This window comes from Chiloscyllium plagiosum, chromosome 23 (assembly GCF_004010195.1).
Source record: "Chiloscyllium plagiosum isolate BGI_BamShark_2017 chromosome 23, ASM401019v2, whole genome shotgun sequence".
NCBI lineage: Eukaryota > Metazoa > Chordata > Chondrichthyes > Orectolobiformes > Hemiscylliidae > Chiloscyllium > Chiloscyllium plagiosum.
The window spans coordinates 2,695,642-2,710,717 of record NC_057732.1 but is presented as its reverse complement, the minus strand read 5'-3'; the positions used below and the strand labels follow the sequence as shown (position 1 = coordinate 2,710,717).

Here is a 15,076-nt window from a genome sequence, read left to right as displayed (position 1 = left end):
GTGGCAAGAACAGGACGGCAGATTACTACCTAAATGGAATCAATTTAGGTAAATGGGCAGTACAGAGAGATCTGGGTGTTCTTGTACATCAGTCAATGAAGGCAAGCATGCAGGTACAGGAGGTAGTGAAGAAGGCTAATAGCATGCTGGCCTTCATAACAAGAGGAATTGAGTATAGTAGCAAAGAGGTGCTTCTGCAGCTGTATAGGGCCCTGGTGAGAGCACACCTGGAGTACTGTGTGCAGTTCTGGTCTCCAAATTTGAGGAAAGACATTCTGGCTATTGAGGGAGTGCAGCGTAGGTTCACGAGGTCAATTCCTGGAATGGCTGGATTACCTTACACTGAAAGACTGAAGTGACTGGGCTTGTATACCCTTGAGTTTAGAAGACTGAGAGTGGATCTGATTGAGACGTATAAGATTATTAAAGGATTGGACACTCTGGAGGCAGGAAACATGTTTCCGCTGATGGGTGAGTGCCGAACCAGAGGAAACATCTTAAAAATACGTGGTAGACCATTTAGGACAGAGCTCAGGAGAAACTTCTTCAACCAGAGAGTGGTGGCTGTGTGGAATGCTCTGCCCCAGAGGGCAGTGGAGGCCCACTCTCTGGATTCATTTAAGAAGGAGTTGGATAGAGCTCTCAAAGATAGTGGAATCAAGGGTTATGGAGATAAGGCAGGAACAGGATACTGATTAGGAATGATCAGCCATGATTATATTGAATGGCGGTGCAGGCTCGAAGGGCTGAATGGCCTACTCCTGCACCTATTGTCTATTGTCTATTATCCCTTTTTGTTCCAAAACAGATAACCTTAAACTAGCTTACATTGAACTCCAAAGGCCACAATTTTGACCATTCACTTGGTCATTCAGAATCCCTTTGTAATTTGAAAATTAGTTTAGTCCATGATCTAAAGGAATGACTTTGCAGACTTGAGTGACTTAAAGGCTTCATCCTGAGAACAGTTACTGCCAAAGGAGGAGACTACTCATCCTGGCATGTCTACGTTCGCTTCCTGGAAGGGAATTCAGCTAACCCACTCCTCCATCTTATTCCTGTAGCCCTGAAACATGTTTTTCTTTTCAAATAACTGTCCAATCCTCTTTTGAAAGCCATGATTGAATATGGATGGCACAGTGGCTCAGTTGTTGGCAATGCCACCTCAGCACCAGGGTTTGATTCGAATCTCAGATGACTCCTGTGTGGAGTTTTCACATTCTCCCCGTGTCTGCATAGATTTCCTCCAGGTACCACAGTTTCCTCCCACAGTCCAAAGATGTGCAGGTTAGGTGGATTGGACACATTAAATTGCCTATAGTGTCCAGGGATATGCTGATTAGGTGGATTAGCCAAGAGAAATGCAAGGTTACAGGGTACGAGGAGTGGGTCTGGCTGGGATGCTCTTTGCAAGGTCAATGTGGACTTGATGGGCCAACTGGCCTACTTCCTCATTGTAGGGATTCTATGATTCTAGTAATCCTCCCCTCTAGATTTCCTTTTGCTTGGATGGTTCAGTATACTGAAGTTTAGAATCAGCCCTTTTTTTGTTGTACACCAAATACCATTTAACCTCCATATGTGTAATTTATCTCCATATACATCCTTTACAATAATTGTCTCACCTTATCTCTGTCTCTCTGGGGTACACGCAGAGTTGACACAGTCTGTAAGAGGAGAGTTCACACTATGTTACACTAAACTCACAAAGGATACCGGGTTATCTGTCGCACTATTAATCTCAGTCTCAATGATAGTTTTCACGAATGTGATTGTATCGTTCACCACCCCATGTACCTGCAAAGACAAAAATGAATTAAATCCAACAAATGTCAGCAACCCCTTGTACAATGCTCGTACTATAAGCACTTCTTTGAAAATGCTTTCCTATGAGCATCAGTGTTCTGACTTAGCCATTTTTGTACAAAGCCCCAGTGTGAACAGAGTAAGATCCTGACAGACACACTGGTAATGCAGAGTATTGTTGGTGGTGCCCCTTTTGGAGATATTAAATGCAGGAAATGTCTGTCCTCTTAAAAGATCCCATGGCACCAAGTTGTTCCCTATGGGGTCCCAGCTAACATTTATCCATCAAGGATCCAAAAACAGATTATCCAGTTGCTGACTCATTGTTGTTTATGTTTGTTCCTATTAACTGCCCGTAGGGTTTCATACACGTTTGTGTGACCACATTTCAAAAATTCATTGGCTGTGGGAGCTTTGAGATTACAAAAGATGTCATAGAAACGTAAGACTCTCTAACAACAGAAACCAGGAAGGATCAACATTTTAGTACACACGATCCAGTTCATTGTGGTTTGCACATGTGAATTATTGTAGACGGGGTGTGAAGACAGCTTTTAACATGCTTGCCTTCATTTTTGGAGCATTGAGTACAGTGCAGTCATGTCGTACAATGTATCGGTGAGGCCACTTTTAGTATACTGCGTACAATTCTGGTCACCCTGCTATAGGAAGGGTATTACAGTGCAAAACAGACATTACGTTCCAACCAGTCTATGCTGACCATAATCCCAAACTAAACTAGTCCCATCTGCCTGCACTTGGTTCATATATTCCTTCAAAGATTTCTAGAAAGGGGACAGAAAAAAATTTATAAGAATGTTGCCAGCACTGGCGGGTTTGAGTTAGGAGGAGAGGTTGGATAGCTGGGACGTTTCTCCCTGGGAGCATGAGAGGCTGAAGGGTGACTTTATAGAGGTTTATAAAATAATGAAGGGCATAGATAAGGTGAAGAGCCAAAGTCATTTTCCCCAGGGTAGGAGAGTCCAAAACTAGAGGGCATAGTTTTAAGATGAGAGGCAGAATATTTAAAAGGGACTGGAGGGGCAATGTTTTCACGCAAAGGGTGATGCGTGTAAGGAACAAGCTGCCGGGGGAATGGTGGAAGCTGGTACAATTACAACATTTAAAAGGCACCTGGATGGGTTTACAATAGGAAGGGGGTAAGATGGATAAGGGCCAAATGCAGGCAAATGGGACCAGTTTAGTTCAGTTCAAGAAACCTAGTTGGCATGGAGAAGTTGCACCAAAAGGTCTGCTTCCATGCTGTATGACTCTGTCCATGACTCTACAAGTGCTGGTGTGAGATTACAGTGATAAAGTAGTCAAAGGGAACTCTGACAGGTTTGAGAGAAGTATAGGGAGGTGCTTACCTGTGGGCAGCAGCGGAGAGTGTAGGCATCCTGAACACGGTCACAGAACCGGTGGCTTTCTGTGAAGGAAACATTGCAATGGTGAGACAAAGCTGCCTGAAATGAGCTGAGAAATAACCCTCGATGGCCCCTTGTCTAGGAAGGGCTTACCTGCTATTTCTGAGGGATGGTGATCGGAACCTAGCAGTGACCGGAATCGGAAAGCCACCTCCATTTGGCCAGGATGAGGACGCAGTTTGTGAATGTCTAAAACACATGAATAACAGCAGATTCAACACTAGAGACACTATCGAGGCTTCTACGGCCTGTTATTAAAAGCCTTTCACATGCCCAGCTTTTTGAAGAATGCAACTAGCCATAGATCCATTGCATCTCATTGCGGTTACAATAGCACAATGCATGTCATGTTGCTGAATTTGTTCAATCTGGTGTAGTGGGAAAGGGGTGGAGAGAGGCCAGCTTTCCCTGAGTTGTGCAAACAGACAGTATGATAGCTTACTAACATGAAGGACTGATCAAACCTGAGGGAGCATCTCTGCTATTTTAAAATCAATCCGTGGACATATTCCTACACTTCTGCGGCCATCACACATCCTGAGACGGGACTTGAATCTGGATTTCCTGGCCTGAAATACGGACAACATCCTCTGCCAACAGACCCTCAGGTTTATCAAGGAGCTCATGGGATTGTTGGTAAGGGGCACCTGTCCAGTGAGATTAATGATTTATCTGTGGAATGGCATTAGCTGGTATCTTTATTTTAATATATTCTGGGGCCTAGGTATGGGATGATACTGTGGTTTTAGGAGAGATGTGTTCTGTGCTGTTTCTCTTGCAGAAGGGGGTTACCACAGTAGTGTCAGAATATCTTCTTTAGACAGGCAATTGGTAAACAGCTTGGAATTATCTCTGGGTGGATTTTTCCCCCTCAAAATTAGACAAAGGAATCATGAATGGGCATTGTCAGGCTCATACACCACCGTCACTGACTTTATCAGCAAGTATATGGAGGACTGCATACTGAGGAAGTCAATCTGGGTGTTCCGAAACAGGAAATCCTGGATGAATCAGGACATACAGAACCTGCTAAAAACCAGGTGTGAGGCCTTCAGATCAGGAGACCCACTCAAATATAAGGAATCCAAGTATGATTTGAGCATGCGCAGGTCAACTGGCAGAGGTCTGCTCGGACATCCTCAACCTCTCCCTGCAGCAGGCCACTGTCCCTGCCTGTTTCAAGAGGGCCAACATCATCCCTGTGCCTAATAAGTCTCATGCAGCATGTCTCAATGATGACCACCCAGTGGCCCTAATTTCAGTGGTCATGAAGTGCTTTGAAAGGCTGGTCATGGCATGCCTCATTCCTGATGAAGGACTTTTGCCTGAAACGTTGATTTTTCCCTGCTCCTCGAACGCTGCCTGACCTGCTGTGCTTTTCTAGCACCACTCTAATCTTGACATTAATCAACTCCAGCCCCCCCACTATTCTTGCCCCACTCCAAGTTGTCGATCAGGCCAACAGATCCACATCAGATGCCATAGTACTTGCTCTTCAAACCTCCCTAGAACATCTTGACACCAAGAACAGCTACATAAGAATCCTACTCATTGACTACAGTTCAGCCTTCAACACCATTACCCCCTCAAGACTGATTACAAACTTAGTGACTTTGGACTAAGCCCCACTCTCTGCAACTGGATCCTCAGTTTCCTGACCCACAGGCCACAATCAGTGAAGACTGGGGACAATGTTTTATCCTCACTAACACTCAAACTGGAGCCCGCCAGGGTTGTGTACTCAGCCCCCTACTGTACTCAGTGTATACCCATGACTGTGTTGCCAAACACTAGACTAATGCCATTTTCAAGTTCACTGATGACGCCACCATAGTCAGTCAAATCTCAGATGGCGACGAGAACAACCTAGCTCTCATTGCCGGCCAAACCAAGGAACTCATTATTGACTTTCAGCAGGATGTTACTGAATGGACTCTCAAACTCTTAGCATTCACCTGCACCTGTGTTTTGGTTTTTGCTGCGGTTTACCTATTATTTACTTATCTATGCTATTTAACTCTGATCTGCCTGTATTGCTTGCAAGACAAAGCTCTTCACTTTTCAATTCAATACAGACCCAGGAAGGTTTTTAGTTTTGGTTTCAGTTAGGAGGTGATTTTCTGCTGCTGAAGCAGAAATCTGAAGTTTTCAGCTGCTCGAGATTTAGACAGCAAGGCTTCCTATTAAAAAACCAAATGGGGCAGATAGTTTCTTTTTTCTGGACTGGAGACAGACAGTATGTGAGAAGCAGAATGGTTTTGCTTATATGGATTTTTGCCAAGGTTGTGTTTGTGGCATATTAGAACAGTTAATGATTAAATAATATATTTTTTTAATTCATTCATAGGATGAAGGTGTCACTGGCTAGGCCAGCATTTATTGCCCATTCCTAATTGCCGAGAGGGTTTTTGAGAGTCAACCACATTTCTGTTGGTCTGAAATAACACGTAGGCCAGACCAGGTAAGGATGGCAGATTTCCTTCTCTAAAGGACATTATAGAAACAAATGGATTTTTCTTGACAATCAGCAATGGTTTTATGGTCATCATAAGAATCTTAATTCCAGAGTTTGTTTATTGAATTCAAATTCCACTATGTGCCATGGCTGAAATTTAACCTGGGTCCCCAGAAAATTACTTGGGTCTCTGGATTAATATTCTAGTGATAATACCACGAGGCCATCACCTCCACATCTTGTTTAGTATTCAAATAGAATTAACGTTATGCCAATTCTTTATTTTTGTATTTTAACTGTGTTGTAAGAATAAAGTGTGTTTAGTTACGTCTGGAACACAGTGCCTTTAAATAAATATAGAAGTCTCAGTTATCTCCTTACTGTCTGTGTGTGTGTGTGTCATATTGCAGACTATCTTTAAGAAATAAACATTTAAGCAAGTGGGCGGCACGGTGGCACAGTGGTTAGCACTGCTGCCTCACAGCGCCAGAGACCCGGGTTCAGTTCCCGCCTCAGGCGACTGACTGTGTGGAGTTTGCACATTCTCCCCGTGTCTGCGTGGGTTTCCTCCGGGTGCTCCGGTTTCCTCCCACAGTTCCAAAGATGTGCAGGTCAGGTGAATTGGCCATGCTAAATTGTCCGTAGTGTTAGGTAAGGGGTAAATGTAGGGGTATGGGTGGTTTGCGCTTCGGCGGGTCGGTGTGGACTTGTTGGGCCGAAGGGCCTGTTTCCACACTGTAAAGTAATCTAATCTAATCTAAAAAAAAAGTAATCTAATCAATGATAAAGTGTTGCAATTTTGTTAAACTGTATTGCAGGAGGTTAGCTCAGTGTTGAGTGTGTGCAATTCCTTAGCCCAGGAGTTCAAAGCCCACAATAAAACATTCAGTCGCCCCCAATGATCACTCACCACTATCAAAGGCTCTGGTGGTGCCTTTCAGAACTTCCAGAGTGAGAGCTGCTATAATATCTGCCTGTCTGGCTATTGCTGTTGCTCTCTCCACTGCCTCCACACCGAGTGAAGTGATCATCTGAGTGCCATTGATCAGGGCCAGTCCCTGTGAGAGAAACCAGCACATCTCACAAACAGCAACACAACCAAGCCATGCTCAGCACCGCTCAAGAAAGGACCCGGCAAGTAGGCAGCATTCATAACCCTTAAACTGGACAGAGACCGCTTCTCAGCATGTGGAGATTTTCTTATCAACTTGAAGAGAAAGAGATTGGTGAAGACAAATGTAGGTCCCGTCAGATACAAATGGGGGCATGTATAATAAGGGCCAAAGAAATGGCTGAGCAACTAAATACATACCTTGGTTTGTCTTCACAAAAAAGAACACAAATCAGATACCAGAAATATTGAAGAACGCAAGATTTAGTGACAGGGAAGAACAGAAGGAGATCAATATTAGTAGAGAAACGGTGTTGGGAAAATTGATAGGGTTGAAGGCGAATAAATCCCCAGGGCTTGATAATCTACATCCCAGAGTACTTAAGGAAGTGGTTCTAGAAATAGCAGATGCATTGGTGGTCACCTTCCAGGATTCTATAGACTCTGGTAGTCCCTGCAGATTGGAGGGTAGCTAATGTTTCTCTAATATTCAAAAAGGAAGATAGAGAGAAAGCAGAGAGTTATAAAACAGTCGGTCTGACAATGGTAGTGGGGAAAATTCTCAAATTGATCATCAAGGACTTAATAGATTAGCATTTAGAAAGCAGTGGTATGATCAGACAGAATCAACATGGATTTACGAAAGAGAAATCATATTTGACAAATCTGTTCAAATCCTGTTGGACTGGAAGCCAGTTAATGTGGCATATTTGGACTTTCAGAAAGTGTTTGACAAAGTCCCACGTAAGAGATTGTTGTGCAAGATTAAAACGTATAGGATTGTTTGCAGAGAGGAAACAAAGTATAGGAATTAATGGGTCCTTTTCAAATTGGCAGACAGTAACTCGTGGGATGCCACAGGGATTGGTGCTAGGACTCCAGCTATTCACAATATATATTAACGATTTGGATGAGGGAACTAAATGTAACATCTCAAAGTTTGCAGTTAGGTGGGAGGGTGAACTGGGACGAGGATGTAGAGATCCTCCAGCATGATCTGGACAGGTTGGGTGAATGGGCAAATCAATGGCAGATGCAATATAATTTGGATGAATGTGAGGTTAGTCATTTTGGAAACCAAAACAAGGAGGCAGATAACTGCCTGAAGAGCTGTAAATTGGGAAGAGGAGACTGTGCAGCAGGTGTCCTTATGCACCAGTTGCTGAAGTTAAGCATGCAGATGCAGCAGGCAGTAAACAAGGCAAATGGTATGTTGGCCTTCATTGCGAGGGGTTTCCAGTATAGGAGCAGGGATATGTTATTGCAGTTACACAAGGCCTTGGTGAGGCCAAACCTAGAATATTGTGTGCAGTTTTGATCTCCATTTTTGAGGAAGGACATTCTTGTTCTAGAGGGAGCGCAGTGAAGATTTACCAGGCTGATTCCAGGAATGGTGGAACTGACATATAAGGAGAGATTGATTAGACTAGGATTGCTTTCACTGGAGTCAAATGAATGAGGGAGGATCTAGAGGCTTATAAAATTCTAACAAGACTAGACAGGTTAGATACAGGGAGGATATTCCCAATGAAGGGAAGAAAGCAGGATTAGGCTACTGAGTTGGATGATTCAGCCATGATCTTAATGAATCATCCAACTCCGTAGCCTAATCCTGCTTTCTTCCCTTAACCTTTGATTCCATTCGCCGTAAGTGCAATATTTAGCTACCTCTTGATTAGACTAGGATTGCTTTCACTGGAGCCTCCTCTTGCTTCTACCTCCCGTGTCTCTAAGTTCTATGTTCAGAGAAGATACTGCACACCTCTGGTGCAGATAAGACATGGACTCAGGAATCCTGGCTCAGAGGTAGGGTCACTAATATTGTACCATAAAACCCCCTTACAGCATTTACAGAACAAGTGGGGAAATTGGACAAACAAGTTCACAATTCATCACCATGGTCAACGCCGACATGCCAACCCCTGGCCCAATGTCCGTGACCCAGTGCCTGGGGTCCTTTCCCTCATTCTGCCTCAGTGTTGCTCGTAGGTACCTTCCCTTATTCTGCTTTTGTTACTCAAGGGTTTCCTCCCTCATATCACCATAATGTTACTCTCAGGGTTTCCTTCCTCATTCTCCTTTGGTATCCCTACCTTTGTTCTAACTCAGCATTATTTAGGGTGAACCTCCCCTCAGTGTTACTCACAGGCTCCCCTTTCCTCATTCTATTTACAGTGATACTCACAGAACACTCGTGATCATTCATCTCAGTGAGTCCACCATCATTCTACCCCCAATGCTACCAGCAGGGTCGCTCCCCTCCTTCTCCCTCAGTGTTACTCAGTGTCCCTTCCCTCTTTCTCCCTCAGTGGTACACACAGACTCCCATCCCTCAGTGCTACTCCCTCCCCCTTTTCCAAGTTTCCACGGAGTGCTGTCCTGAGCCGGGCACAGGAAACAACAGACTGGAACTTTCATGTGCAATACTTGGGGCAAGGGGAATATGCTGGAATTAACTTGATGTTATATTTCGGGAACAGATTATTCTTTGTGTGGGGGATCGCTTACCTGTTGTAGACAAAACACCTGTTTGTGAAGATGGGGTTTTACTGGAATTGATCGCTGGACTGTCAGCAGAGGCTGGTTCTTAATGGCACCTGGTCTGGCAGTGTCTGCCAATCTTGCTACCTGCCTTAGGCTTATCAGAAGCATTCAGAGAAAGTGAGATCAGAGTCGAGAGTGTGGTGATGGAAAAGCACAGCAGGAGAGGCAGCATCCAAGGAGCTGGAGAATTAATGTTTCAGGCATAAACCATTGATGAAGGTTCCTGATGAAGGGCTTATACCTGAAATGTTGATTCTCCTGCTCCTCAGATGCTGCCTGACCTGCTGTGTTTTTCCAGCAGCACACTCTTGATATCAGAAGCATCAGCAGATTGAAACAAGTTCTGTTTGGTATGAACACACTGTCCATCACAACCCAGTCCTGAAGTGAGAGCAGGGCCCAGTGCCTCTGGCTTACAGACAGGTACACTATCCACTGCTCAAACAGAGCTCCTCATCCAAGCTGTTCAAGATGATTGAAGGATTTGAGAGGTTAAATAAAAACTACTTGCACCAATTTGGGGGCTGAGCAGAGTCTGGAATAAAGGGCACAAACTCGAGATTAAATCTAACACATTCACAGTGATATCAGAAAATGTATCCCCACTCAATGCAGAGGCAACATTTGAAACTGTCTCCCACACAAAACCATTTGAGCTGGGTGGGAGAAATTGAAAATTTATATCTGATGGTGTATATTTAAAGTGCGAACACGTTGGGTGAACAGGTAACGTTAGGACCCAAATGATCTGATGATTGTAATAATAATGTCAGATACTCATGATCTAATTGAATGGTGTGACACACTTGAGGGACTGAATGGCCTTCTTTCATTCCTACGTTCCACTGAAACCAGTGGGAGGGATGTAAAATGATCTGCGGATTCATAACCACTTGTTTTCCACTCTGGGCCAAAGTCAATCTATTCACATTCTTTCTTGAGATGTTGGTATCACTAGAAAGGCTAACTATTCATTGTCCATCTCTAGTTGCCCTTAAGAAGGGGAACAACAATATACTTCTAAGTCAGGGTGGTGAGTGGCTTAGGAGGAGAACTTACATCCATTAACCCTGCCTTCTTGATGGAAGTGGTCATGAGTTTGGAAGGTTGAGAGAATGTTGCTGGAAAAGCACAGCAGATCAGGCAGCATCCAAGGAGCAGGAAAATTGACTTTTCGGGCTAGAGCTTTTCAAGATTCCTGGTGAAGGGCTCCGGCCCGAAATGTTAATTTTCCTGGTCCTCGGATGCTGCCTGACCTGCTTGCTTTTCCAGCAACACACTCTCAACGTGATCTCCAGTATCTGCAGATCTCACTGTCTCCTATGGGTTTGGAAAGCACTGTCTGATGATCTTTGATGAATTTTTGCAGTGCATCTTGTAGATAGTACACACTTCTGTTGCTGAGCCTCAGTGGAGGAGGGAGTGGATGCTTGTGGAGGTGGTGCCAATCAGTCGGGTAGCTTTGTCCTGGATAGTGTCAAGCCTTGAGTGTTCGAGCTGCATCCATCCAAGCAAGTGGAGAGTATTCCATCACCGTCCTGACTTGGTGCAACTCCTGCACACTCTATTGAACTAGGTTTGATCCCTGGCTTAGTGGTAATGGTTGAGTGAGGGATATGCCAGTCCACAAGGTTGCACATTGTGGAGTACAGTTCTGCTGCTGTTGATGGCCCACAATACCTCATGGATGCGGAGTCTTGAATTGATGGATCTGTTCAAAGTCTGTCCCACTTACACTGTGATAATACCACACAATATGGGCAGCACGGTGGCTCAGTGGTTAGCCCTGCTGCCCCACAGCGCCACGGACCCGGGTTCAATTCCAGACTCGGGCGACTGTCTGCACATTCTCCCTCCAGGTGCTCCAGCCTCCTCTCACAATCCAAAGATGCGCAGGGTAGGTGAATTTGCTATGCTAAAATTGCCAATAGCGTTCAGGGCTGTGTAAGTCAGGTGCATTAGTTAGAAGCAAATGTAGAGTATCAGGGAATGGGTCTGGGTGGATTACTCTTTGGAGGGTCGGTGTGGATTTATAGGAATGAATGGCCTGTTTCCACATTGTAGTGATTCTACGACAACGTGATAGAAGGCATTCTCAATGTGAAGGTAGGACTTTGTCTCCACAAGGACTGTGCCGTAGTCACTCTTACCAATATGGTCATAGGCAAATATATCTGCTACTAGCAGATTGGTAAGAATAAGGTTAAGTATGTTTTTCCTCTTGTTGGTTCCTTCACTACCTACTGCAGACCCAGCCTGGCAGCTACATTCTTTAGGACCCAACAAGCTCAATCAGTAGTGCTGCTGCCAAGCCACTGTTCGTGGTGGACATTGAAACCCCCAGAGTACATGTGCCCTTGCCACCCTCAATGCTTCCTCCAAGTGTTGTTCAACAGATAAAGAGCTTGGTGATGTAGTGCAATGATAACAATCTCTTTCTCAATGTCAGCAAAACTAAAGAACTGATCACTGACTTTAGAAAGGAGATCATGCCCCCATCTACATCAATGGAGTGGGTGGCGGGCAGGGGGGGGGGGGGGGGGGGTGAGAGCATTAAGCTCCCAGGAGTGTGATACAAACAACCTGCCTTGGGCTTTGCTCACAGATGCAATGGTCAAGGCGGCACTGCATCGCATCTTCTTCCTCAGGTAGCTCAGGAAATGTGGCATGTCTGTAAGGACCCTCACCAACATTTACCAACGCATCATAGAAAGCATGGGTGCATAACAGCCAGGTATGGTACTTGCTCTGCCCAGTAAGAAACTACAGAAAGTGATGTGCACAGCCCAGACTATCATGGAAGCCAGCCTCCCATCCATGAACTCTATTTACATGTCTCATTGCCACAGAAAGGCTCCTACATCAAAAGACCCATCCCACCCCATTAATGCTCTCCTACAACCTCTTGCATCAGGCAGAAGATACAGAAGCTTGAACATATGCACAAGCAGGTTCAAGAAGAGCTTCTTACCTGCCTATTGGACTGGTGAATGTATTCTCTAACTTGAAATAATGCTGGTCTTGTTAATGCTGATTTTGTCTCGCATGCATCTTTTGTGTTGTAACCTGTATGCCTTACTCTGTCCAAGTTTTTTTTCACCTTATGATCTGTACGTCCTTGATTACTATGATCTTCCTGTAGTGCTGACAAATAGGGATTTTTACTGTACTTAAATGCACATGACAATAAATCAAATCAATATGGAGGAATACCGATTCATTAGCTGAGGGAGGACAGCACACAGTAATCAGGAAGTTTCTATGCCCATGTTTATCTTGAAGATGAGACTTCATGGGGTCTGGAGTGTCAATATTGAAGACTCCCAGGGCAACTCCTTCTTGATAGTATAGCACTGTGCAGCTACCTCTACTGGGTCTATCCGCCAGTGGAACAGGACATATCCATGAATGGTGATGGTAGTGTCTGGTACATTTTCTAGAAGATATGACTCAGAGTATGATTGTCAGACTGTTGCTTGACTAGTTTGCGAGACAGTTCTCCCAGTGTAGGCACTAGCCCCCAGATGTTAGTCAGGCCAAGTACTAATAAGTTCATAATTCTTTGAATTAATAAAACATTGCTCCTAAGGTTTGAAAAGTGTTTTTGCAAGTACAGTGAGCCCCCGCTCTTCAGTTTTTTGGTTTCTTTGTCACTCATATACCGAACAGGTCAATGGTTTACAGAAACAGCCTTCAACTGCAGGCAATATTTGCACAACACATAGGTCAACCCAGCTTAATCTGAGCTTCAGCAACAAGCGACACTTGAGAATGTGTTTGCCTGGGATGTCCTGTCCTTGTTAGAGATCAACAGTGAAACATTCTGACAAAACCTCGCAGATGGAAATGCAAGAAAAAGGAGAAGGGCTGATCCATTAATGCCCTCATCGCAAATCCGGCCATTTGCAGCCTGGCACCCACAGAGCGCGAGTGAGCTTGCAAGAGTGAGTTAGCAAGAGTGAGTTAGAGTGAGACAGTGAGAAAATCAATGTCACGGTGGGTATGGGATGGGAAGAGTGCCATAGCTGCCAATATTCAACTAACTCCCTACAGCGTTTCAATAGCAATGCCAAGAAACTAGCTCTGTGCACAGTTCAGTGACCGATCAGTGAGAGAAAGCGCCCAGATTCAATGTTGTTGCAGACAGGCATTCCTTCAGCTATAGGGTTTGGTGGAATAAGAAGGAAATATCAATCCTCATATTCCTTCCCCAACCGCAAAGTGCTCTCCCTCTGTCAGTATCATGGGGTGCAAGGCAGTGGGAGTGCTGCAAATGTCACTGCTGCTGGGGGGCTCCGAATGTTCAAAACATAGTGAAGAGGGAACAGTCCTGACACTCACTCCTCGTTTGTGGGTGAATTTGTACTTGGAGAATTACATTTTACTTTGCTCAAAAACTGCATGAATCCACTTAAGATGCTGTAAATCCATTTTTTAAGATTAGAATCAGTCTGACCATTGTGGCACAGACAGCCTCACACAGAGAAACTCACACCTTCAATACATTATCTGAGCCAACATGATACCTCACTCGAGAATGTAACTTTTACAAAAAGCCTTGCAATTTACATATGAAAGAACTGAAACCAACATGGTCATTCTAAAAGATGAGTGACTTAACAAACAATCCAGGTCTTTTTCAATATATAATTTCAGTTACATTGCACTGTAAACGTTTGCAATGAATTCTGTGCCTTACAATCTTATTCTCTACAACCACCTGATAAAGGAGCAGCGCTCCGAAAGCTAGTGCCTCCAAATAAACCTGTAGTGCTAACTGTGGCGGAGTTGGAAGCATCTTTTGAGTTAGAAGAGAGTGGATTTACCAGCTTGTGGTAAAGACAGGGGTGAACACAGGAAGGGTGATCCTGCAGATTGGGGTGTCCAGAACCAGGGGTCACAGTCTTGGGATCAGGGTAATTCATTTAGGACTAAGGTGAGGATAAATTTCTTTTTTCTTATTAAAAATTGCCTACAGTATGGAAACAGGCCCTTCGGCCAAACAAGTCCACACCGACCCTCCTAAGAGTAATGCACCCAGATCCATTCCCCTACCCTGTATCTACCCTGACTATGGGCAATTTAGCATGGCCAATTCACCTAACCTGTACATGTTTTGGATTGTGGGAGGAAACCGGAGCATCCGGAGGAAACCCACACAAACACGGGGAGAATGTGCAAACTCCACACAGACAGTTGCCCAAGGCAGGAATTGAACCTGGTTCCCTGATGCTGTGAGGCAACAGTGCTAACCACTGAGCCACCATGCTGCCTTTTCTCCTAAAAAATGGTGAGCCTTTAGAATTCTCTATCATAGAAAGTGTTGATGCCAAAACACAATGTTTTCAAGGAAGAATTAGATATAGTTCTCAGGACTAAGAGGATCAAAGGATATGGGGAGAAAGCAGGATTAGGAGACTGAATTGGGTGATCAGCCATGAACATATTGATAGGTAAAGCATGCTTGAAGGGCTGAATGGCCTACTTCTGCTCCAAGCTTCTAAGAGGAGAGCAGTACTTATTTAAATCCCCCGACATTTTGTCTGTAGTCTCCTCATCCTTGAGCGAAGTTTGGAATCTGTTTCATTCCACTGTCAAATGAAGCATCCCAAACCATGTCAACTAGGAGTGAAAATATTTCCACTCCTACCCCATCTAAATTGATCTCTGGTTACTGACTAACCCAGCAGTGGGAACACGGTTTGTTTTTCTTTGTTTGCTCTCTTGAAACCT

General features: G+C 44.4%; 1 protein-coding gene across 3 annotated transcripts in view; it reads right to left on the bottom strand.

Moving 5' to 3' along the window:
- LOC122561541 (histidine ammonia-lyase-like) overlaps positions 1-15,076 on the bottom strand; it is a 65,213-nt gene that overhangs the window by 21,182 nt on the left and 28,955 nt on the right. For 2 of the 3 annotated variants that reach the window (XM_043713297.1, XM_043713299.1), the window contains 4 exons: positions 6,599-6,746; positions 3,327-3,422; positions 3,177-3,235; positions 1,717-1,797 (listed from right to left, as the gene is read on the bottom strand). In XM_043713297.1, the coding sequence (XP_043569232.1) occupies positions 1,717-1,797; positions 3,177-3,235; positions 3,327-3,422; positions 6,599-6,746 (384 nt within the window). Of the gene's footprint in view, positions 1-1,625; positions 1,668-1,716; positions 1,798-3,176; positions 3,236-3,326; positions 3,423-6,598; positions 6,747-15,076 lie in introns of all 3 variants that reach the window. The other variant, XM_043713298.1, reaches the window with a different exon arrangement.